This window comes from Solanum lycopersicum, chromosome 2 (genome assembly GCF_036512215.1).
Source record: "Solanum lycopersicum chromosome 2, SLM_r2.1".
Lineage (NCBI taxonomy): Eukaryota > Viridiplantae > Streptophyta > Magnoliopsida > Solanales > Solanaceae > Solanum > Solanum lycopersicum.
In genome coordinates, this window is record NC_090801.1 from 39,207,711 (window position 1) to 39,234,273 (window position 26,563).

The 26,563-nt window shown below is 34.0% G+C and overlaps 1 protein-coding gene across 1 annotated transcript; it reads right to left on the bottom strand.

The window, feature by feature from the left end:
• Window positions 1-6,121: 6,121 nt before the first annotated feature.
• On the bottom strand, window positions 6,122-14,527 carry eIF4E2 (eukaryotic translation initiation factor eIF4E2). Its single transcript, NM_001320649.1, is given in 5 exon segments — window positions 6,122-6,444; window positions 6,527-6,592; window positions 11,186-11,311; window positions 11,424-11,589; window positions 14,150-14,527. Coding segments are annotated over 5 exon segments (666 nt in total). The 5' UTR covers window positions 14,407-14,527; the 3' UTR covers window positions 6,122-6,393.
• Between the last annotated feature and the right edge of the window lie 12,036 nt (window positions 14,528-26,563).

Genomic DNA, 26,563 nt, shown 5'->3' on the forward strand with positions numbered 1-26,563 from the left:
ATTAAATGGGTTCATGTATAGGTGCTTCCAAGGTGCTAAAACTTCCAAGATAACTATGTATCTATTCATTAAATGACTTTTGGAGTGATATCTCAACAATATAAATAGAAAATCACTCACCATTTGGAAGATATACTCGAATAAGAAAATTCTCTCCTCTATCTTATACTTCGTGTCTTTTTTTTTTTATATTCTGAGCTTTCTTTACAACAATAATTAGACTCTTGAATTTTTTTCTAAATAAAGTAAACATAAAAAAAAATGTTCACAAATAATATGAATGTTTATAATTATTAACGATAAATAATATTTTCTTATAATTAAAGTGTAGGAGAAAAACTTAAGTAAATTTTTAGAATCATTAATAAGGAGGATGAATGGTTAAGTAATAAGTATATTTGAAATGATTATTTGTATTAATTTTTTCCTTGATAAATTCTCTTCTATAATTCTAAGTTCTTTTTAAAATTTATTTCAACGCTATTTTTTAGTCTCCCTTTTTTCTTTTCTTTTTTCTTTTTTATTTTTTAGTCTTTGCTTATTTAATTCTATTAAGAAAACACAAACAATTAGCATCGTGATTAAGAGAATGAAGTTTGCTCGTCTTTAGTATTTTTACTAATTTATATATATATTTTTTAGTCTTACTTTTAGTAATGATCTTACTCTTATATTTCATGCAAAAAAACAAATCAATTACTCTTTTATATATCTTATTTTGTATCATTCTTATTAGAAGTAAAAATAATTATACAAAGCAGTCTTTGTTGATAGATTTTGCATTACAAGATTAAAATAGAGGACAAATAAGTTAAACATAAATATATTTGATTAGAAATATTTTTTTGATGTGCTTTTAAGATGTCACAAATTTAAACATTAAGTAATTTGAGGTTATGAAGGTATAAAATTGGAAGTTATAAGTATTATAATAAGTATTAATTAAGTATAGAGGTTATGAAAGATGAAGAGGTGTGAGTATATGATAAAAATTAAATTAAAAATAAATGTATAAAAATAAGAGGAAAAAGGTTTTAAAATGTTACATATTTTTTTAATAAACAAAAATATGTGTAAGTAAAATCCTCCACCATTTTTATGATTTATTTTATTATATGACATATTTTCTTTTTACCTCATTTTAGAAATTTCATTTTATTAAAAGTCTCCAAAAATGCTTCTAATAATAAACATTATTTTGAGTAATTGCTATTATTTTGAACGGGAGAAAAATTAATTAAAACAAATTTAATAAGGGACATAGAATTAAAAAGTTAATCAAAAGGAATAGAAAAAATTTTGAAATTATCAACAAAAAAAAAAAGTAATCGTACGGATGTTTTAAAAATAAATTAAAAAATAATTAATATTTTGTTGATTAAATTCTCAAAATTGTGAAATATTTGGCCTATAAATAATTTCTATATATAAATAATATAATAAATAATGCAACGTTAAAATTACGAGGAATCGATTTATTTGATTCTTACCTATATAATATTTGTATTTAATATTTAGTATTTTATTTACTTTATATTGAGATGTGATATATTACTTTTTTTATTACTTATATTTATTATATATGTGTATAACATTTTTATAGCTAGTGAGGAGGAAGATATTGTTAGACGAAATTAGAAATAAGATATATTGGCGTTTTTTCAATTAACTAATTAATATGATAAGGAACCAATCAACTCTTATTGCATCGGAGGTTTAACCGGAGAGCTATAAACAATCCTTACAATAATACCAACAAACATACATAAAATTAGTTAACTAATCAAGCAAAAATATTTAAAATATTTAGTTATATATGATTTGAAGGCGAAAGAAGGACCACGTTCTCAACATAACATAATTACAATCCTTACAATAATAACAACAAAAAGACATAAAATTATAGTTAACTAATCAAGCAAAAATATTTAAATTTTTTAGTTATATATGATTTGAAGAGGAAAGAAGGATCATGTTTTCAACATAACATAATTCGATTCTTCAAATTTACAAAATAAATAAAGACAATCAGTGTTGGTAGAAACTACAAGAATAAGAAAAACATCTCAAAAAACTACAAAGAAGCAAAAAAGAAAATGAACAAATTATTTTTTCTATAAAAAAATCATGATTGTATCATCAACAAACCAACCTAATAATATCAAATATATATGTAATTACAATAAAATAAAAGTGATAATGATACTTAGACATGTCTAATCATTTTACCTCACAAAATCAAAATATGCAAAATATATAACATTTTTCATAATACAACCCTCTCCTGCAAAAATCAGATCAAAGAAGACAAAAGAAATTAACAAATCAAAGAAACAAAAAATGAAGAATAAGAAAAATAAAAATAAAATGACCATCATGCAAATAATATTTAGGAGTTATAATTTTTATATTAAATACTTTGAAGCTTATGAATATGAAAGGTTAGGAGTTGTATTATTAAATTAAAGGTTAGGTGTTATATATATATATATATATATATATATATATATATATATATTATTAAAAGGTTAGGAGGTGTAATGCTCATCAAATAAGTTATTAATAGCAATATATATATACACATAATATTATTGTATAAAAAAAAATCTAAAAAGCCCTATTTTTAAATATATATATATATATATATATGTAGATATAGATATATAGATTTTTTTTCCTCATCGTTGAGGCATGCCACATAGGCGGATGTCAAGTGGTTCGTCTAGAGCCTTTCTGGGTTCTATCAACATGTCACACCTAGGGGGTGCATTAGATTGTGACACCCTTATGTTTTTCCAAATGAAAAATATAATAGATCATAGATCTACCATTAATAGAAGAACCCTATTCTTGAGGAGAGAGTCCACCATGCAACTCGATTAGTGAAGATTTGTGAGCATAAATGTGTAATATCTTATGATATTTCTTCAAACTCGTGGTTTTGTTTGAACTTTTATAATTGTAGTTTGATTTTTAGATTTACAATTTGTGTAGAAGATAAAGAATATTTGGGCTTTGATATTTATTTTGTTCTTTAGCAATATTATATTGAGTATGAAATGGGTCTTTGATTCTCTAATTGATCTCATGCTTTAATTGACTTCCAAAGTAGTGATCAACCCAAAAACTTGCCTATTTATCTTAATTTTGCTTGGGAAAGATGATTAAGGTCGGAAAGATTAATTAACATATTTGTGAATAGGTTAATGGACACCGTCAATTGGTCCCATTTTTTGATCTTGAAACTTATGTTTCAGAAATAAACACAATCTGAGCTTTACATAGCGCTAAAATAAGATCATGCAATTAAATGAACATAAACCACCGTTAAAGAGAGATGGGAGGTCCTTTAGAACAAGAATTTACCTCTAATACAATCCCCTCACACCATCCCAAAGGTCCCAATATGCAACACTAACAATTCCCAGCAAATAGAGTCAAATATCAGCTCAATCGGAGCCTAAATGAGTGATAAATTGAGTTCACAATTTGAACAAATGAACAGATTTTTCGGGACTAGTCTTTTAAATAAGACAAGTTAAATGACTTCAGGCAATAGTCACGATCGCAGTGATCAACGAGGGCAGGTCAACCCTGACCCTTCTTCGCGGACGCAGGAGATCATCCCCTCTTCATGAACACTGAGCTAAGCATGTGAACTCGATGACCAAAACTCTTTTTGCATCGCTGACTCTTGCACCGTTGGAGCAACTTCTTTTCTCATCCTTCCAAAATGTTTAGAGGTTAGAAAACCATTCCATTGGGAGTTCTGTCATTCAGGTCGACAACACACATGGCAAGGCAAGAAGCCCTGCAAATGCAATTCAATAGGAAACTGCTCTTTGCACTTAAAGCTGGTGACTTTCCTTAGTCATTCATTGCGTCTTGAGTCTTTTGAAACAAGAATAAGTGCAAGATTTGTTTCCCGAACACGATTAGTGCTGACCACATTAGGTTTTACTGTGGTAGCAAGAGAGGCACAATTGTGAGGTTTTTCTTAGTCACACGGGAAAATAGGTCAAATGTCAAGGCAAGACCATACACACGTTTGGCGATCAGTGAGTTCATGCCGCATAGAAATCGAGACCTGAGAAGGAGGTTGTATGAGAGAGTCTAACATAATAAAAATTATCTAAGCTGCTCCATGAACACGACTCTAAGCCCGCGAACTCAAAGAACAACATGAGTTACACCAGCTCAAGTTGGACTTGGCAAAATGCTCTTATTGGGGATTGAAATTCGTTCTGATCCCTTCGCACACAAATGAACTATCTTACCCTACTAAATTTGACATTCTAGACTAAGCGAAGATGTCAAAACTTTCAATAGAGGTCGTCTCGACAAAAGTGGGTCCACACCTAAGATCCATTTTGAGCCAAAATTCATGAGGTGGCTCGAAATGAGCTTGGAAGTCTAGATTCACACTAAAGTTCCTTCTAGACCAAACTCGATAATCTTTAGCTAACAGAACCGTTAAAAAAATTGCATTCTGAGGTTGTCTATCTAATTTTTTTATCGAATTCAACCATTCAAGTTCCAAAAACTCCAAAACACGATAACTCGCATAAAATCAAAACAAATAACCACTTGAGCAAACTTTCGGTTCCAGCAAGTTGTAAATGACTTAAAGTACCTATAGAAAAGCTCTAAATGCCAAAAGTAACTCAATAAAGAGGAAATGACATATAGTCATTACAGTCATAAATCATTTTCTGAACGCCGCGAACGCGTCATTTCTCTTAAAGTGACGTGCTTTTAAATTTCAACCATCTAACACCAAATCTACTCAAAAATGAAGTCAATACTTAAGTTCCAATATCATAAAACCAAATTCTATTTATCAATTTGTGAGAATAACAATAAATCTAACAAATCTATTTTGTAGTAATGATAATTATAAGCATAATGTCTCAATTGTACAACTTAAATGTCCGCGACCAAATAGGCATGCCCATATATATTTGAGGTGAAGATGGCTTAACTTGGAATTACATATGGCTAATATTAGTCATTTCTTATAGTGTATTAAAAAAACATAATACATGCGTTAATTTTACATATTCCTAGTATCATGTTTGATACAGTTATACTCTATGTCTTTTCCACCATATTTGTAGAGGATATTTTCTTACATAAATATTAATTCACAAAATAAAAAACTGGAAGAAATAATCTTTGCATAACGAATAGGCGAAATGGTATGATGAATCCCAACTGAACTCTTAAACTCAACATGTTAAATTTGTTCGACCGCGTTGACCAAACTTATGTTGCAACTTAATTGTTGAGTTGACACTAATACGTGATTTCACGTTAAAAAAACAAAGGAACCTAGAAATAAAACTTAAGACTAAAAACAATTAAAAGTAAAAAATAGAATAAAAAGAACAAAAAAGTTAGAAGTTTCACTTCTTTCTTCTTTCCCCCAAACCCACCCCTACCCATTTCTTTTCCTCTTTCGACCATTACCTCCCTGTTCTTCGCCCACCCATTTTTTCGTTCTCCCATCCCCACTCCTTTCCAATTTCTCTCTCTCTTTCTTCTTTTTCGTTTTCTTTTCCTTTAAATTAGAAACATAATTGTGCAAAAAATGAGAACATAATGAGCAAAGAAAAAAACAAAAAAATTGGTGCAATACTCGTAACAGCAGAAGAAGTGTGTCTAATGAGAACTTTTTTTGTTGTTGCAATTTTAGTGCTCCATCTGATATTGAATAATTCAATAGCTAGAAGGGTGAAAAGTAATTGCTGAATGTCCTTGTAAAATTAGATGAAATATATTCCATAAAATTGTGTACAAATATTAAAATAAACTGAAATATTAATAGTGATTCATTGGCATTAATGCTGAAAAGGATTTTACAAGAGTAGGTCAAATAACAATGAAGGGTTTAAGTTCATACAAAGCCAAAGGGGTTTAAATGTTGGGTTTCATTCAGTTTAAGGGTTCAATTGGCAAATAGTCAAGTAAATGGGTTCAAAATACAAATTCATACAAGTATAAAGCACCATCAAAAACCATATAGCATTACTAATGCAAACATTACTAATGAAGCCCATGCTCAGTATTATTCTCATCCACCATATCAAATGACCCCTCAAAGAGTAAGTTGGATTGCAAAGGAAAGCGAAACACATACATACGAATGCTAAGTGCTGTCAACTTCACAGAAATAGCAAAATACCTCTATAACATCGGTACTAATACAAGTATGCATATGGCCAATCGTTAAGTCATCAAAAAGCTTCAAAACCAAACAAATACCCTATACGAAAATTGGCAATGCCAATGCAAAAGGTAAAACATGCAGCCGTAAGTGACTGCTGATTCTTCAGTAAAACAACTATACTACCTGTAACTCTATTGATTGCATTCCCTGTTGTAACGATAGAACTACACGGAATAACGATTCTTGGCAGCTCTGTCAAGCTTCTTTGCATCATCCTGCAAACAAATGGTTCTTGATGAGTTGAGCAAATTAATCAAGTATATGATATCCAGGAATTATATAACCAAGACATCTTACATGAAATATAAAGCCAATTGTGTCATTGTAATCCAAAAACTCTTTCCATTGTTTACCAATGCTCACCTGCAATGAAATGTTCATTTAGATGCAAGTGGGTGGGGCTAGTAGACAGCGAAAGGGGGAATGGGGAATGCTAGATCGTGTAACTCTAGAAGAAAAGGTAGGAACAGACCAGAAATAGGAATGGGGGGTTGGAAACATGAAAAAAAAATGTTTTGGTTAAGAATAACCAAGTGGCAACACAAAACATGCATTATCTCAGAAGTAGTCAAAGATATATAGCTACTGTATAGATGGACTGGGTGAATTCAACCACAAAGTGAATTAGTACTCTATCAATTTGGGGCCAATATACTTCTTATTACATTTGGTAGGTCTCTTACTACTGTCACATAACATTTATGTGGCACTCCTTTTCAACCATCTTACTTGAATATTCCTATGCTTGACATTTTCATCCATCATTCCATTCTCCTGAAACAATGTGCCTAAACATCTGAATTGTCAAATATTTAGGTACCTCAATCCATTCTAATGTCACCTCAACTTCAGACCTATCTAGCTGGCTAAACTTGCAGAATATGTATTCTGTCTTACTCCTACAAAGTAACTTTGGTGGTATGATATTTGTTCACATCACCATCCCAAACCCAGATGAAGACTGTAGTAGATCAACAACCAACACAAAACTTGTTATGCCATGATGAATCCGTATAATGCAAATTTCAAAAAGTATTCTACCCATAATAAAATTGTAATGACCCGGTCGGTCATTTTTTGTAAGTTTCGACAATTTACCATTTTTGCCCTCCCGATATCAACCTCGAGTCTCTTATGATTGAGTTTGAAAAAGTTAATTTTAAATATAGAGTTAAAGAGTTGAGAATTTCGTAAGTTTTTGCTTTAGAAAGGCTAAGGGCCCGTTTGGATGGGCTTAATAAAAGCAGCTTTAAAAAAGTACTTTTGAAAGTGCTGAAACTTATTTTTAAAATAAGCAGTTATGCGTTTGGATAAAAGTGCTGAAGTTGTTATGCCAAACGTGAAAAGGGAAAAATAGAAGAAAGAGATGTTAGGATTATATGGATAATTTGGATATTGTATAAAAATATTAAGGGAAAAAACATAAAAATATGGTCAACTTAAAACAGCTTATAAGCTAAAAAAAAAAAAGCACCCCTACCCCAGCTTTTAACTTTTGGCTTAAAATAAGTTTTTTTTAACTTAAAATAAGCTGTTTTGAGTATTGCCAAACAGTTAAATAAGTCAAAAACCAGCTTTTAAGTCAGTTTGACCAGCTTTTAAGCTGAGCCAAACAGGCTCTAAGTTGCTCAAAAGTGGTTTTTGGAGCCTTTGGGAGCTTCGAGTGTCGGAATAAAGTTCCATCAATACCATCAGTACCGGAATGTGGAATCTGAGTTGTGAGAGTTGTTCGTTTCGTATTCTGAGTCTTTTTGAGGATTTGAGGTCCTAAGTTGTGAAATTGTGGGCTTTTGGGTTGACTTTGGTGAACATTCGGGGTTTGGATGCTCGGCTCAGAATTTCCGAGTGTTTTGTTGAATTTGGGGGATGATTTTTGAGAGGTTTCGAGCTTGTTTTACACTTTTGAACATTAAGTTAGTTTCTTATGATTTTCACAGATGTCGAGTCAAGGAGACCTCAAATTCGTATTTTGACGATTCTATTGAGTCTGAAATGTCAAGCATAGTTCATTAGCATATGTGGTTTGTGTACAACGGGTTGCGAACGAATCTCGAGGATCCTTTCGATATGATGTTTCTGGTGCTACAATCTTTGCTTAAGCGGAACCTGGTTTGTTTAGCGATGGTCGCTTACGTGAAACCTATTCAAAAAAACAGACTGGCCTTTCGGGCATAGTTTTCTTTAGCGATGGTCGCATAAGCGGAACCTAGTTCGCAAAAACGAGACCCCCAACTTTTGCGAGGTTTGCTTAAGCCCAACCTAGTTCACAAAACCGATACCTGAGAGGGTTTTTGCCTGCCATTTTCAGGTTTAAAGCCCCATTTTTAAATTTTTGAGCTTGGGGAACCCTTGGTGGCATTTTTGAAAGGATTTCTTATGCTAAATCAATTTAAGCTTTTATGATCCTAAACCTTCATTTTTCTTTGGTTATTTATGAATTCTAACATCAAATTTTGGGAATTTAATTAGTAAATGGCAAGTTTTTCAAGAACTCAAGTTCCTAAATAAAATGCCAAGCTTTTATAATCTTAAACCTTCATTTTCCTTGAGTAATGTATTCAAGTACTAAATTTTGGATTCAAATCTTATTGTTGTTTCCGAAGATTCATTGTGAATACTTGATTGTTATAGATTGTGTGGCTTTGGAGGTGATGCGAAAGTTTAAGACTCAACTCGTTGAGTGGTTAATTGTGTGATTTAAGGCAAGTGATCTCCTAAACCTTGTATGCAGTATGCTAGTATAATTCGTGTACTTCCTTCGTTGCTTGTGTGTTGGGAGTAATTGGGATTGGGTGAAGGGTTTAATTGTCCACTTGATATATCTAAATGAATAAAAAGGGGTTGAAATGAAGGGCTATGTGATGAACATGATGATGTGAATTGCCTTATTGTGAGCATTGTTGATTGATTGATGAAATGCTTGATAGCATTAATATGGACTTGAATTGTATGAGTTATTATCTCTTCCATGTGGAGTAATAGTGCTTGTGTGCATTGATTGTGGAAAACCATGATGAGACATGTGATGTTTATGATGTTGAGGTCATTGTCGGCGAGTGATATTGTGATGTCCAGGTCATTTTCGGCTAGAGGATTGATATAAAGTTGATGGGAAATGGTTCTGACTAGTGATATTGTGCCGATGAAAAATGGTTTTGGCGAGAGATTGATTATGGTGACCTGAGGCATTTGGTGTTTATGTATGAGTTCCTTGTTAATTGTGTTTGATTGCGTGTGATTGATCTACTTGATATTGAGATTGACTTGATTTGTTTGGTTGTTAAATTGTGACTATGAACTGTGATTATTGAGCCTTATGAGTTGTGCATTATAGAATTACTAGGTTGGGTTGATTTCTATACAGGTTGTAGTTTTAGGAGAAGTTCGGTCTGAGTGTAATGGGTATTCGATTTCTAGCTAAATGCCTTGTTTATAAGGTTGCTTGTTGGGTACTATTTTGTTGGTACTCACTCCTTGCTTCTACACTTTTGTAGATTCCTAGCCCGGTATAACGTGATAGTCCTTCTTTTACTTTCCGAGGCTTGTCAAGGATTTGAAGAGTGGCCCTTCTTTTTCCTTTTTCTTTATCTTTGTTCTATTTGAGAAACAAAAGGCTGAGACTTGTAATTATTTCACTTCATGTATTTAGTAGAGTGTATACACGATAACCAAATTTTGAGGGTTTTAATAGGGAATGAATCAGTTTTCCACTTCATCTTGTCTTGCTTTACTGTATTTCCGCATTTTTTTTGTTTTGTTAGGTTGAGGTTGACTTGTCTTGGTGGAAGTAGACAAGTCATCACGTCTGTTTTCGGGTCGTGACAAAAATAAAGTATATAAATACACAAGGTAATGACGTTTGAGCTATACGATATTGTGGACTAAAATATAAAACCAAAGTGGTGAAACTATTAAGGCAACTTTGTGTGCATTTTGACAAACCCACCAGGCATTTGCTAGTTCTAAACAGCACAGGACCATCAAGGCTTAAGACACATGAAAAGAAATCACCTAACACCTTTTGCCCCACCAGGGATTTGAAACTAGTTTCTCATGGTCCATTTCAGCATTGACCACAAGGTTAAACCTTGATTGCATGAGAAAAAAATAAATAAATATATATATATATATATATATATATATATATATATTGTGATATGGGAATAAGACAATACATCTTTGCTAGGAAATATGTATCAGTTTCTGATTGTGGTAACAGGCTATTTAAGGGAATTAAAATAATACCGACAAAAATTAGTCTTTACTTACCGTCCTGATTAAATACAGAATATGAACACATGATGCCTGGAGCATTCAGCACTAAACTACCTCTTTGCACATATATTTAACAAAATACTGAAGAGAATTCATGCAGCATAATATATATAGAAAACCTAAAACTTCATATATAAGTGCTCGTTGAAGACCTAAAACAGCACATGTAAGGGCATGCTATTTCACTAGTAAACAGACACTCTTGAAGCCATTATTTTCTGTTCATGTGATGCATCTAAATGTAGATACACTTGTTAAAACAAATTAAAAAGTTGCAAGGATTTGACTGCAAAGTCGATATGCCCCTTTGTGACAATCTTCCCCTTGGTTCACCCATTGATGATAATACACTACTATTTAAAACCACTTAGAAAGTTCCTAGAATTGGAATTCAACATCCAACCCATCACCAATGTCATTACTTGAAAAAAACAATTGTGACTGACGTTCTCTTTCTCAAGCATATCTACTGGTGATTCTACTGTTGTCTACTGTCATTACTATTAAATGGCATCACTAAATGGGATACATGACATTTAAGCAAATCACGACAAAATTAGACACTACATTTTTCTGTTTCTCAACTTAGTCCCACAAAGTAATGAAGCTGCTTGTTCAAAGCCAAAAATCAGGTAGTAATAAGTACTTATATTATGTCTTTTTTGGGTTTAAAGAAATTACCTGAGCTGTTTCATTGGCAGCATTCCTGGTCCACAGAGCTATTTTTTCTTGTCTAACTCGAACATTGATAACCGCTCCACAAATTTCATCTCCATAATCGAATTGCTCTCCAATCAGTGCCAGAAGCTACAGTAAATTCCATATCAGAAAATTTAAGGATGAACTTCATCCATATGGGAAAGAAAAGAGCCAGTTTAGGCACAAGACTAAGAATCAGATAGGAACATCATGGGCATACCGTATACAGCCAGCAGGTATCAGATTTACCCCTAGAAAAGTTCATTGTCCATTTCCCTCCATTGGCACATACAGGATCCTCCCACTTTGGCTCGATTTTATTTTTAAAACAATGGAAATCTGCACCCACGGCCAACTTGCTTGGGTGGTGGATGTTGTTGTACACACTGCAGAATATTCAACAGGAATAAATCAAATATCCAATCCATGATCTCAGAATATAAAATAAAGTAAGATCCTATATTTCTTTTTATAATTGGGCCAGCTTGCCCGCACCTCAACTAATTCCACGAGGTATCTGCTACATCCCACCAGCACAAGTACCAAATAACTCTGAGCATCTCTACTCTTGAGAAAAACGTGGAAAACATATTGCCGGCACCACCAGCACATGTTTTCTTAGAAAATATGTGGTCTTATTTTCTGTTTTAGTTAGTGAGTAGAAAATACTTTCCACCGTATGGTTGCTGAGGAGAAAAACAAATTTCCAACAATCTATACATTTTCATAGGATAATCAATACAAAATATCAGAATTTAAAGTGAAAAAAAGATGAGATTTAAGGAGTAAGTTTTAGAAGCAACATTATTACTCCCTCCGTTTCAATGTGAGTGTCTTAGTTTGACTAGACACGTTCTTTAAAAAAATAAGGGAGACTTGAATCTTGTGGTCTTAAATTGAAGTTGTGTAACGCACCAAAATGCTCTTTAAATTTTGTGTCCATAAACATGTCAGAAATGTCGGAATAAAGGGTTACCAAATATAAAAAGAAGCATTCTCTTTTAAGCAAACTAAAAGAAAAGTAAGAGAAGTAGATTAAAATAGAGAGAGTATATTATAAATATTACAATGTTACTTTATCAAAAAAAAAAAAATTATAAGTATTACAAGGCAGTAGGTTTATGGGTTGCAGCAGCCATCATCAATACATTGGCTTTTGTGTGTTCTGTGGCATGTCTTGAGAAAGTAGGTTTTTGGTAATGTTCAGTAAAAGATCGACTTCAAACTAAATAATAAAAAATTGACTTCAAACTAAACAATAAAAATAGACTTCCACAAGTGGTCTTGATGACCCCAAAAAAGCTATAAAAGGATTCTAACAGCTTTCTCTTGTACTGGTTCAGTACCAGCTTCACAGTGGAGTGTTATTCAGTAAAATTACCATCTGTTTTTGTTATTTCGTCAATAAAATTACCATTATTTATCAAAATATCATTTTGAGAAAGGTTAGTTATCAAAATATTTTGATGACACAGAAATAAAAAATAAAGGAAAAAGGAGACCATAATAGTAAACACAACAAAAATACAAAGAAGGCAGTGTACAGTACAGCCCAATTAATTTATGAAATAGAAGTCTACTGCAGACCCAATACAACTTCCATAAAATGAATCTTCTAAGAATTCTGGGATCTCAAAGCTATGTTTCGTGGACTCTTGAAAATTCATGTTGAACCTTTGTCAACACTATCAATACAACATGAGTGTGGGTGTGGATCAATACCTGATTTGGTCAACTTATCATGGGTACTTTGACTACATTGAACAAGATGTATAGATTGATTGGGTATTTGATTTTTGATTTTTGAGTTTATGTCATATATATATAGTTATATAAAGTATTAAAATGATTTTCTATCACGCGAGATATCTTATGAATAAACTATTGGTGTTCATTTAGAATAAAGTTTTATAAGTTCTAGTTCAATGGATTTAACATATCAAAATATATAGTTTATATGTCGACATATATATTTTATTGTCCATATCCCTGCACCCATATCCACAAATTTGCACTCAGATCCATACCCCAAAATTCTACAATTTGTGTGTAGAAGAGTCCAACCTCTTGATCAGCACCCATATTGGATACCCAGACCCATGTCCAAGCAACATAGTCTCAAAGTAAGATCATATCGTCTCACACAATAACCACTAATCTCAAAGTAAGACCACACCTCCCACTTTGTTCAGGGAACTTTGTGCCTCAATGCAGGACCTAATTCTGACTCCATATTGGAATATGACATGTTCATATCTGGCGCATCATCGCGATCTCGTGACTTCAGTTGAGTATATGATCTTCATCAAAAGTTCCCTCGACTTGATCTATTCCACCCATCCATCCCCAAATCGATGGTCACAACTATATTACTCGTTTTTTTTTATTTTTCCATCTCATTGAGAGATCAAAAGGGAAAAGGATGTAAATTTGAGTACACCTATATTTCTCCTTATTTTCGTGTTTTAATCTTCACGTTTCAACACAATGATCTAGTTCAGGGCTTTTGAATTCCTTCAAACGCGCAGTACTAAAGAACGTATACATCACAACAAGTTAATATACTCAAAGAAGCACGTTACTCATGAGTCTACATATTAATTAGCTATAATTAAAGATGAAGCAACAAAAAGCATGTCATGCATGGATGAATGGAAGTGAATTTTTCTGATGCATGTGTCATTATTTTCCATTCACCTCTTAACAGAGAATTTGACAACTTCAAATTAGAAAACGAAAGAATACTACTTTGAGTAAGTACTAGAGATTTCTGCTACATGCAAGCATGTAAAATTCTAAATTTCTTCAAGTCATCCTTTAAATCACGAAGATCTAATAATTACACAACAAATATCCGACCACCATTAAAAAAAATTACAAATCAAAGACAGATGATCAAAACATTAGAAACCCTAATCCTACCAAAAAAAGAAAAGTTAATGGTACCTCCAAAAATCTTCAGCAGTGGAGAAGGTGTAAATGGGGCGAATAGAACTACCCCAAGCAGCTTGTTTCGATTTCCCTGAAGGGTTATCGAACCAAAATGTCCAGGAATGTTCTAGTGGATGTTTCATAGTGATTTGTTTCCCTAAAGACGAAGCGGTATCATCCGATTCCCCTACGATCTCTCCTTCCTCACCTCCGTCTTCTACAGATGACGACTTGTATTCCTCTAAAGCAGCTTTGTTTAGTTCATCAGCCATTTTTGGTGTTTTCGTCCCGCAAATTTGTGGGTTTGGTTATGGTGATTTCAGTTGAACTCCTCAAATTATATTGAGGGAGAACTCCGATTTGTTTGTTGACAGTTTTCACCCTAGAACCGCTAATCTTTTACCTTTTGGGTTGGGCTGCAAATAGGCTTTCTATAAAAAGATTAAAAAAAAAAAGATACATAAATATGTCAAAACGGAGAAGGGTTTAAAATGTCCTTTAACTATTTGAATTGATACAAAAAAAAAGATCCCCCGATGTTCACCTTTCGTCTCAAAAGTCACTCGATGTTATTATTTTTAATAGCTCCCTATAAGTAAAATTATTTAATATTTATTTATTATATTATTTAATGTGATTGGTCCAAATTTAAATCCTTCTCAAATAAATAACAAAAATAATATGTTTAAAAAATTTTGTTTTTCTATAAAATCCACTTATGATTCATATTTTGACCCGATACACTTGAAAATAATATTGAAAAAATAATTAATTTCATGATATCTTTCTATTATCCTGTTTTAAATCAACCTCAATTTATTATAAACTAACTCTACTCATAAATGGGGATCCAACTAAAATCCATACTTACCCCCAACGGATTGTCCATTTAAAAGAATTATTATTTTTGTTAATACAAAATTTTCTCTCAATTCTCCAAATGTCTTGTTCATTTTTTCTTTTTTCCTTTTTGTAATCTCTTATTCTTAATTAGGATATCCAGGACTCAAACTTGAAATGAACTTAATATATTTATATTCTTTTAATTCGTATTATTATCATGATGGGATGAGGGTGGGGATAAGAGAGATGATTATTTTTATTCTTGTATTTTTAATTTTGGGTACACACAAAAGAAAAATGTAATATGTGTACATATTTGTTTAATTAAGTCATATTTTATTGAACTTATTATTTCTATATGAGTGAATTGTTTTTTTCCTCCTTTTTCCTTTATTGTTTGTCATAAAAAAATTAAAATGATGGACAAGATCCAAATTTTTAAAAAATAAAAGAGATAAAAGTGAAGGACCGAGACGGGCATAAAGTAGAGAGTAGATGGCTAACCTTTTTATAATTTTAAATTTACTATGAAAATCAAAATCAAGTCAATCATGTGAGCTTATATTTAAATAATTTCAAATTATTTAAACAGAAAATGGTCTAAAATGCCCTTAAACTATGAGATTTGGTATAATATGACCCTGCATTCATTTTAATGAGTATGATCTGTTAGACATAAGGGTATTTTCAGCCGGAAGGTGGACGTCAGGGGTATTTTAAGACTGATAGGTGAATGGATAATAATGTTATACCAATTCAAATACTTGAAGGGCATTTTAGGCCCTTCTCTCTGTTAAGAAAATATTACCATCTATGGAAATATAATATTTCTAACTAAATAGAGTAATTTTGGAAATAAAAAAATTATACGGTAAAAAAGTTATCTTCGGCTCTATCCCTCCTTCTCTGACATTTGTTCTTTTCCTTCTCTTATTCTTTTATTCTTCTTCTTCTATGAAATTTTCATTTTCCTTCATCTAATGCTCCTCCTAAGTTCAACAAGGATCAGATGTCTAACCCTAAATCTCAAGGAGTGAATGTCAATGGTTTTTTGTTGGCTAGTTCTATGTGTGCTAAATATGGAAAGGAGCATAATGGTAAGTGTCTATCTGGCACTGATGGTCGCTTTAGTTGCGGGAAGAGTGGACTTAAATGAGAGATTTTCTCATGCTTGCAGCAAAAGAAAGATAAGGCAAGCAAGCTCCTCCTAGCGATTTGAATTACAATGCTCTAAATCAAAATTGTTTTTATGCTCTCCAAACCCAAGGTGACCAAAAAAGTTTTCCTGATGTAGTTACCTGTATGTTTGAAGTTTTTTAACTTGATGTACATGTTTTTTTTATCCCGGTGCTACTTTGTCTTTTGTGATACTATATGTGGCCATGAAGTTTGATGTGCTCCCTAATATATTGTTAGAACCTTTTCTGTCTCAACTCCTATTGGTGATTCTATAGTGGCTAAAAGGGTCTATAGAAAGTGTCTCATTTCCTTATCCCATAGACTTACTCTTGTTGACTTGGTAGAGCTTGATATGTTAGGTTTCGATGTTAACCTTAGGATTGATATGGTTGCATTCTTGTTAGGCTTCCATAGATTGTAGGACTCATGTGGTAAGATTTTATTTTCCTAATGATCCTATCCTAAGTGGAAGAGGGAAAAATGCATGCCTAAGGTTCAGTTTTTCTCTTGTCTCAAAGTTAGAAAGATTATCTCTAAAGATTGCATTTATCATTTAGTTAGGGTGAGGGATATAGATTTCAAAAATCCTACTCTTGAGTCGTTCCCCCATCGTAAATGAGTTTCCAGAAGTCTTGTCCGCTATTCATCGCAAAAGGGAAACAAACCTGGATATTGACCTTCTCGCAGATACTGAACCAATATCTATTCCTCCTTATAGAATGGCTCCGGCAAAACTTAAGGAGTTGAAAGATCAATCAAACAATTTGTTGGATAAGGGTTTAATTTGACCATGTATCTCTCCATAGGGTGTTCCGGTGTTGTTTATTAGGATAAATATGGTTCAATTCATATGTGTATTGATTATTGGCAACTGAACAAATGACCATTAAGAACAAGTATCATCTCCCAAGAATAGAAGATTTGCATGATCAACTCCATGGGTCCAGTTATTTCTCCAACATCGATCTTTGTTTGAGTTACCACCAATTGAGGGTGAAGGATAGTGATATTTCGAAGATAGTTTTTCAAACTCGATATAGTCATTATAAGTTTTCAATAATATCATATGGGTTGAACACTGTTGTGAATTAACTCTGAACTCATTAATTTTTTAGAAAATTAAAGTTTCTCTCTTCTCAGGGTAAAAATGATAAAATTGGGTGTCAATAAGTCCCTTAAGCTTTACTCAAAATGCCTCTTTAAACTTTTCTCAATTTTTTTTTTACTTTATTAGAAAATCATGTTGAGATAATTATTATGTTAAAAAGACTCTCATCATAACTCATTGAATACTTCATAAAATAGGGTTCATGGTGAATAATATGCATGATTAGTCAACTCAAGAATCTCAATACATAATACATAACAACTCGAAAATTCAGAATAACAACTTGGAATTCAATAATGAATTCATCTCAAGAATTATGAAAACAAAATATATAATCCTAGATTATCTTTTACTAATAGAAAGTAGATGTAGGGCATGGGGATGAACTCAGTTCATCACTATGATAGCCTTAGATACCTGGAAGAACAAAAATCTTGGTGAAATCAATGAAATTTGAAGAACGATAGAAAACCCTATTTTTTTCCTTCTTGAATCTTATCTCTAAGTGTTTGAAGTCTTAAAAATGTAAAGTAATGTTTTAAACACTGTTTAGACCTTAATAAGGTAAAAAAAAATTGTGGGTTAGTTTTAGAGAGAATTGTAAAATATTGAACCATCCCTCTTAAAAGTTGTCAAAACTGTCCGCGGGACCAGCTATGGGTCGTGGTTTGACCCACAGACCGTATATCCTATCCGTGAATTCTATATTGAGTTTTTAAGGATCAAAAGTCCATTTACGAATTCTAAAAATGATCAGTAGGTCCACCTACGACTTGTTAGTTAGATCCGTAGGATTTGGGTCCCAAAAGTGGACCAGTACTCTAACGACGGCCTGACAAGATGGGTCGTCGTTTAACTATTGGTCCATTGGATGAGGTCGTTGTTCATATACTCAAAAAAAACTTTGGTTATTGACATTCTTTGGTAAAACATTCATAACTTTTTACTCTGGCCATGAAATGAGGTAAACTTGGTGTTGTTGGAAAGAAGATTCAAAGACCATTATTTGGTAGGTCATAGGCCACCTTATTCATTATTTGCAGGGAAATGTGATTGTTAAAAGTTGACCTAAGTAGAATCTTATGTAAAAGCTTAATCGAAAATGAAGATTTCAACTCAACTTTGTGCTAGGGGTTTCTTGTAACCATAAATTATATCCAAATCCATGAACTCCAAAGAAATGAACATTACATATGTGAGTAACTTAAGGATAACCCGATTCAATTGTAAAAGCAATGAAAGAATGATTTGGGCCTCAACTTAGAAATTTTTGAGGTGTTACACAGAGCATCATTAAAGACTGAGGATGGAAAAAAACTGACTTAAGCTTAGAAATTTTTGAGGTGTTACAGAAAGCATCATTAAAGACTGAGGATGAAAAAAAATTGACTTAATAACATAAGAAATCCATAATCTTTTATTTATAATTTGAAACCTCATATAAATCGGTGATAGAATACTATAAACAAGTGATTTAATTAAAAAGATAACAATTGATCATGATAGAAGACTCAATTAAAGTATTCTCTAAGAATAGCTTCAATTTTAAGAACTCTGATTATAAACTCCATCATAATTCCGAGTTCAATACTCCTCCTCCTCTTCTAGGTCAAGTACAAAATCTAAATCAAACTTCAGATGCTCGACCAAATAGAACTTTGTGTTTCTTTTTTAATCATCTCCACACGCAACTTCAATGTCAACTTCTGCTCCTCCATATGTGTATCTTGAGGTGTTTCTGAGCCAGGATGCATATTCTTATGCATTAGTTCTCATTTTTTTCCTTTTTCGTTACATGTTTGCAATTCTTTATTGAGATTTTCCAATGCTTAAAAATTATTTGATTTTCCCTCGGCGTAACCACATTGGCGATCCTCTAGTTTCACTTTGAGAAAATTTTCAATTATTTCTTCTATGCTTGAGAAACCATAGGAACATGATTTTTCACCGTGTGAAAAAAACACCACACCAACATCTGCTCCAATCCAACTTGCAAACTTCTCTGCATCATGAAACAAAGTTTTATTCTTTTTGAGAAACTCACAACACATGCCTTTTCAGAATCAATCAACTTCATTTTAATTTTTTGTTTGCCTTTTTTAGTCTCATTTTCCATTGCAAAAGAAAATGATAGGAAGAAGAAAGTAATGTATTTTTGTTGAATAAGGTTGAGAAATTTTAAGAGGAACTCTTGTGTAATTTATAGTAGGTGTGTAAGTGTACTTCTCACGAGTATTATAATATTTTCTTGTTACAAGTCTAGCTATCATGTGTATTGTCATGTTTTCTTAATGCTTTCATATTGGGGGTCTATATATTTATTTAATGTTATAACATTAAGGTACTTTCTATCACGTGTATTTTCAAGTATGTTTTCACAATTTCTTAATGCATTGATATTATGACTATATTTTCATATTATGTGATTTTATTATAAGATTACCTTGTAACTCAACAAAAATTATGAAGTTGAACAGTAATAAGGCCGAATTAAATTTAAAGACATATAAAAAATAAACAATGGTTACACATATATAATGTTAAAGGTGGAGCAATTAGAGAAATAATATAATTATCTCTTTGTGACCTATAGGTCACAAGTTCGAACCATAAGAGCAGCTACAAAAATTGATATTGTCAATTGTGTATCACAACCAAACCATTACCAAAATTCTACTAACGCAAGATGTTATATACAATGAGTGGGTTATTCTTTTAATATACTATCAATGTTAATTCTTTTGGAATTCCACATCGAATGGGTAGAGGTTACTTGGTCTCTATATATGATGTTGAAAAATTCTTTCTTCATCAGCTAACTTTTGGGATTTAGTTATTCCTAAGATTTATTTGTGTAACATGGTATAAGATTCATGTTTATCCCAATTCATTGTTTATAAATGCGCCCCCCACCCCCCTAATATTGTTTATAAATGCCCCCCCACCCAATCTTACATTGGCCACACTCTAAATGCACAAGTGCTCATCCACCCATAGTAATTTGATGTTAAGACTTTTTATTTAAATTTTATAATATTCGAGAAAATTGTATTATGCATTGTACATGTGTAGCTTAGTCTATAGGTCTATTTTTTGAATAAGAAGTATGTGTATTTCATCAATCTATAAATGTTAATGCCTCGAACTTCACCATTTGGTGAGGATTCGATTTCTCGGATAATTTTCACCTCGTTGGTCACTACCTATATTTAATAATAATTAAAGGTAAACAATCTCTCAACCCCGACCCATACATAGTAAGAGTAGAATTTTTGTATACCCACACTCTTCAAACTCTACTTGTGAGATGTTACTGGTATATGTTGTTATGATAAGGTTCAGTTATAGTTAGAATAGATATGGGATTTTGTAGCCCTGATAGACTAGTAAAATGGCTTCATAACTTATTGATCTTAAAGATGTGGGCCTGAAGTAGCTAGCCGGTACACAAATTCAAATTCTGAACCTAGCTACATATACATGAAACATTTATTCACATATACTATGATTTCTCTATCATGATTAATTAATACTCTTCCGACATTGATTTGTAATTCAAACTTACTAAATTTATAGAATTTGATAGTTTTTGAGTAAATATTTTAGTGCATACCAATATTTAAGTAAGTTGGACATAAAAACTAACTTTGTTATAGGCCCAAAGTATTTGAGGCCACACTAGCATATCAGCAAGCAAGTGAATCATTTGCTTTAGGCCCAAAATATTTGAGGCTCAAAAGTTATTAAAATACTTTATTTGGGTTAAGATACGAGCATCTCCTAAACTATGATCGACATTTCAGATTCACACTTTAACTAAACTAAAGTCTTATTACTCCACATAAATCATTTTTTTTGTAATTTTGTACACCTTTTGGCTTATACACCACACTCTCTGACTACACTTAATAAAGGAACGTCAGAGATATTTGTAGGCCACGTATGCTAAAAAGGTGTACATAATTACAAAAGAAATGAATTCGGGGGGGGGGGGGGGGGGGAGGGGGTAGCAGGACCTTAGTTTAGGTATGGGGTGTATCTTGAATTTTAGTCATGATCTAAGGGGGTACCTGTGTCTTATCCCTATATATTTAATTATTTCTTATCATTTGTAGAAGTAGTACAATATTTTTCATTTAATAAACTTCGATGCTCTCTTTTTTATCAATTTGTACGATCTAATTATTGATCTAAACTCTAAACTTAGTTGAAGTAAAATAGAAGATTATATTATTACAGAGCACGGATATCATGTGATATATAATTTAATCCACCGCGAAATGGTTATATAAAGAAAATCACATTGGTCGATTCTACACATTTTGAAAAGGAACTATGTTTGGTAGGACGGAAACCTTCAAAAACCTCACACGACATACTAAATAAAAAGAATAAAGTTGACTTCACTTTATCAATACATTTATAAGGAGAGAAAGAAAAGTGAGTCTACCTTTTTTAAAAAAATGGAATCCATCTGTTTTGGTTTTAAATTTTAATAGGACTATTTTTTGAAGGACAATTTGATAAACATTTCAAAGTGTTCTTTTATTTCTTAAACTTCATGCTGTCACGACCCAAATCCGGGCCGCGACTGGCACCCACACTTACCCTCCTATGTGAGCGAACCAACCAATCTAAACCTTAACATTTCAAGGTAATATCAACATAAAGTAATGCGGAAGACTTAAACTCATTAATAAAATCAATAACTATTATCATTCCCAAAATCTGGAAGTCATCATCACAAGAACATCTATAATCAAATTACTAAACTAAGAGTATTCTAAGAAGCTAAAAATACATAAGAAGCTAGTCCATGCCGGAAGTTCAAGGCATCAAGACTTGAAGAAGAAGATCCAGTCCAAGCTAGAAGCATTAGCTCACCCTGAATTTCCGATGTAGTAAGACTGGCTTGAGTTACTGTTGAGTCGAAGATGACGGCACGTTTGCTGCACTCCACAAATAAGCAAGAAGAAAACAATAAAAGTAGGGGTCAGTACAAAACGCGGGTACTGAGTAGATATCATCGGCCAACTCAAAATAGAAAACAGTATGTATTAAGCAATATCGTAAAATCAACTAATATCCTTAGCATGCAGCATTTACAGTTACCATAACCCTTGGTTACAACACCAAGCACATCAATGAGGACTCACACCTCATCATCATACTCATTTGGGAATTCAGTTCATTAGATTGAATATATAAACATATTTCAAGATTCATTATCTTTATTCCCCTCGTGTCGATACGTGACACTCCGCTCCTCAATATACTATCCTGGTGTCGGAACGTGACACTTCGATCCTCATTCTATCCTGGTACCGGAACGTGGCACCCGATCCATATTCTATCCTGGTACCGGAACGTGGCACCCGATCCATATACTATCCTGGTGTCGGAACGTGACACTCCGATCCTCATATACTATCCTGGTACCGGAACGTGGCACCCAATCCATATACTATCCTGGTGTCGGAACGTGACACTCCGATCCTCATATACTATCCTGGTACAGGAACGTGGCACCCGATCCATATTCTATCCTGGTGTCGGAACGTGACACCCGATCCATATACTATCCTGGTGTCGGAACGTGACACCCGATCCATATTCTATCCTGGTACCGGAACGTGGCACCCGATCCCCTAATCTCACTACTTTCATTCATCAAGCCTTCTTTTATACCAAGGCATCATCATTAACAAAGTAGATTAGGGTTTCTTTTCATGATTTGGGATTCAATAGCTTCATCATGCTTATTTATTCATAATTACATAATCACATCATTCATGCAAGCATACAATTAAGCATATAGAAGGGTTTACAATACTACTAACACATATCATTCACTATTAAGAGTTTACTACGAATAGCATGAAAACCATAACCTACCTCCACCGAAGAATTGCGATCAACAAGCTAATCCTCAAAGCTTGGTGCTTTCCTCTTCTCTCGATCGGTTCTCCCTCTCCCTTCTTGTTCTTTCTGTTTTCTTATTCAAACCCTCTTTCTTTTACCCTAATTAGTATATAATTAAGAATAAAAGATGGCAATAATACCCCACGAATTAACTTAAGGTTACCTCTTTTAACCCCCAAGAATTTGAGTTATTAATATAAACCCACGAAATATATAATTATAGCAGGAATAGTCCAAAACGCCTCTTTAAAACTTAACCAGAAATCCGACTCCAACTGGAATTATGCAAACTGTGACGGGCCGTCGCGCCTGCGACGGTCCGTCCTGCTGTCTGTCGCATAGTTCAGAAACTTAATTTTGGGTGAATGGCCCGTGACGGTCCGTCACACCTGTGACGGTCCGTCCTGCCACTCCGTTACGAAGTTCAGAGAGTCGATTTTCAGTACCCAATTTCAGATTTTCTAAGTGTTTTGAAACGAGACCCTGCGACGGTCCGTCGTGCCCTTGACGGTCCGCCGTGGGGTCCGTCGCTTCTGCCAATTTTTCCAGAATTGAAGTCTGTTGCTCAAAACGACTAAACAGGTCGTTACAATAGATACCAATTTACCCATCGTTCGTCCCCGAACGATCACAAGAAGGAAAACAAGGGAGAAAAGGAGTACCTGAATCTGTAAACAGATGTGGGTATCTTTCTTGCATATCTGCCTCCTTCTCCCAAGTGGCTTCTTCAACCGGTCGATTCTTCCATTGCACCTTGATGGATGCAATCTCTCTTGACCTCAACTTGCGAACTTCTCTATCTAGAATAGCAACAGGCTCCTCCTCATAAAACAAGTTCTCATCAAGCAAAACTGAATTCCAACGGATAATGTAGTTTCCATCCCCATGGTATCTTTTCAACATCGACACATGGAATACCGGATGTACTCCGGACAGCCCTGGAGGCAAGGCTAACTCATAAGCCACCTCCCCTACTCGCTTAAGTACTTCAAATGGTCCAATTTACCTTGGACTTAGTTTACCCCTTTTACCAAACCGCATCACCCCTTTCATTGGTGAAACTTTCAACAAGACTTGTTCACCCTCCATGAACTCTAAGTCTCTAACCTTTCGATCTGCATATTCTTTTTGTCTACTTTGCGCCGCTAGAAGCTTTTCTTGAATAGACTTCACTTTTTCCATCAAATCCCTCAAGAGATCAGTACCCCAAGGTCTAACCTCGAACGCATCAAACCAACCAATGGGAGACCTACATCTCCTACCATACAATGCTTCAAATGGAGCCATATCAATGCTTGAGTGATAGCTATTATTGTATGAAAACTCCGCTAAGGGTAGGAAGCTATCCCAATGACCACCAAACTCTATCACACATGCACGAAGCATATCCTCCAACACTTGAATCGTTCGCTCAGACTGACCATCGGTCTGAGGATGGAACACAGTACTAAGGTCCAACCTAGCACCCAATTCTGCATGCAATGTTTTCCAAAACTTAGAAGTAAACTGCGTACCTCTATCTGATATGATGGATAGTGGAACCCCATGCAATCGAACGATTTCTGAGATATAGATCTTGGCTAACTTCTCGGCATTATAAGTCACCTTAACCGGAATAAAATGAGCAGATTTAGTTAACCTATCAACAATCACCCAAATGGAGTCATACTTACCCATTGTCCTTGGAAGACCAACCACAAAGTCCGTTGCAATTCTCTCCCATTTCCATTCCGGAATGGGCATTCTCTGAAGTGTTCCTCCGGGCCTTTGGTGTTCATACTTTACTTGTTGACAGTTTGGACACTTGGCAATAAAGTCAACAATATCACGCTTCATTCTACTCCACCAAAAGTGTTGCTTTAGGTCACGATACATCTTGGTTGCACCCGGGTGTATAGAATACCTTGAACTATGAGCCTCTGTCAGAATAGTATTGATCAAATCATCGACGCGGGGTACACATACCCTTCCCTTGATTCTCAAAACACCTTCCTCATCGATTTGTGCTTCCTTAGCCTCCCCTCGCAATACTTTATCTTGGATTCGCCTTAGTTTCTCATTATCAAACTGTTTTCCCTTAATTTTGTCAAGAAAAGAAGATCTTGACTCCACACAAGCCAACAATCCTCCCTTCTCATTTACTTCTAATCTCATCAAGTCGTTAGCTAGAGTTTGAACCTCTCTAGCTAATGGGCGTCTAGAGGCTTGCAAGTGGGCTAGACTTCTCATGCTTCCCGCCTTTCTACTTAAAGCATCCGCTACAACATTCGCCTTCCCCGGATGATACAAAATGGTGATGTCGTAGTCCTTCAGTAGTTCCATCCATCTTCTCTGTCTCAAGTTCAAATCTCTCTGAGTAAAGACATACTGTAGGCTACGATGATCCGTATAGACCTCACACTTAACCCCATATAAATAGTGTCTCCATTGTTTTAATGCAAACACTACCGCAGCCAATTCCAAATCGTGGGTCGGATAGTTACGTTCATGCACCTTTAATTGCCTTGAAGCATAAGCAATCACACTTTTCTCTTGCATTAGTACTGCACCCAAACCAGAATAGGATGCATCACAATAAACAATGAAGTTCTTACCCTCTACTGGCAAGGTAAGGATAGGTGCGGTAGTCAACAAAGTCTTGAGCTTCTGAAAGCTTTCCTCACATTCGTCCGACCATACAAATGGAACATTCTGCTTAGTCAAGTTCGTCAATTGGGAAGCAATAGAAGAGAATCCCTTGACAAATCGGCGGTAGTAGCTTGCTAACCCAACAAAGCTCCTTATTTCCGACACATTAGTAGGTCTTACCCAATTCTTCACTGTCTCAATCTTAGAAGGATCCACCATCACTCCATCCTTAGAAACCACGTGCCCCAAGAAGGACACTGCATCTAGCCAAAACTCACACTTAGAGAACTTGGCATAAAGCTTTTTCTCCCTCAACATTTCCAATACCATTCTCAAATGCTCTTCATGTTCCTTCTTGCTCTTTGAGTATACCAATATATCATCAATAAATACGATCACGAAGAGGTCCAAATATGGCTTAAAGATCCCGTTCATCAAGCTCATGAACGCAGCAGGGGCATTCGTAAGACCAAAAGACATCACTACAAATTCGTAATGCCCATACCTCGTTCGAAAAGCAGTCTTTGGCACATCCGTTGCCCGTATTTTCAATTGATGATAACCGGATCTCAAGTCAATCTTAGAGAAGACACAAGCACCTTGTAACTGATCGAACAAGTCATCAATGCGGGGAAGAGGATATTTGTTCTTTATGGTTACCTTGTTTAGTTGTCTGTAGTCTATACACATTCGAAAACTCCCGTCCTTCTTCTTCACAAACAAAACCGGAGCACCCCAAGGAGATGCAC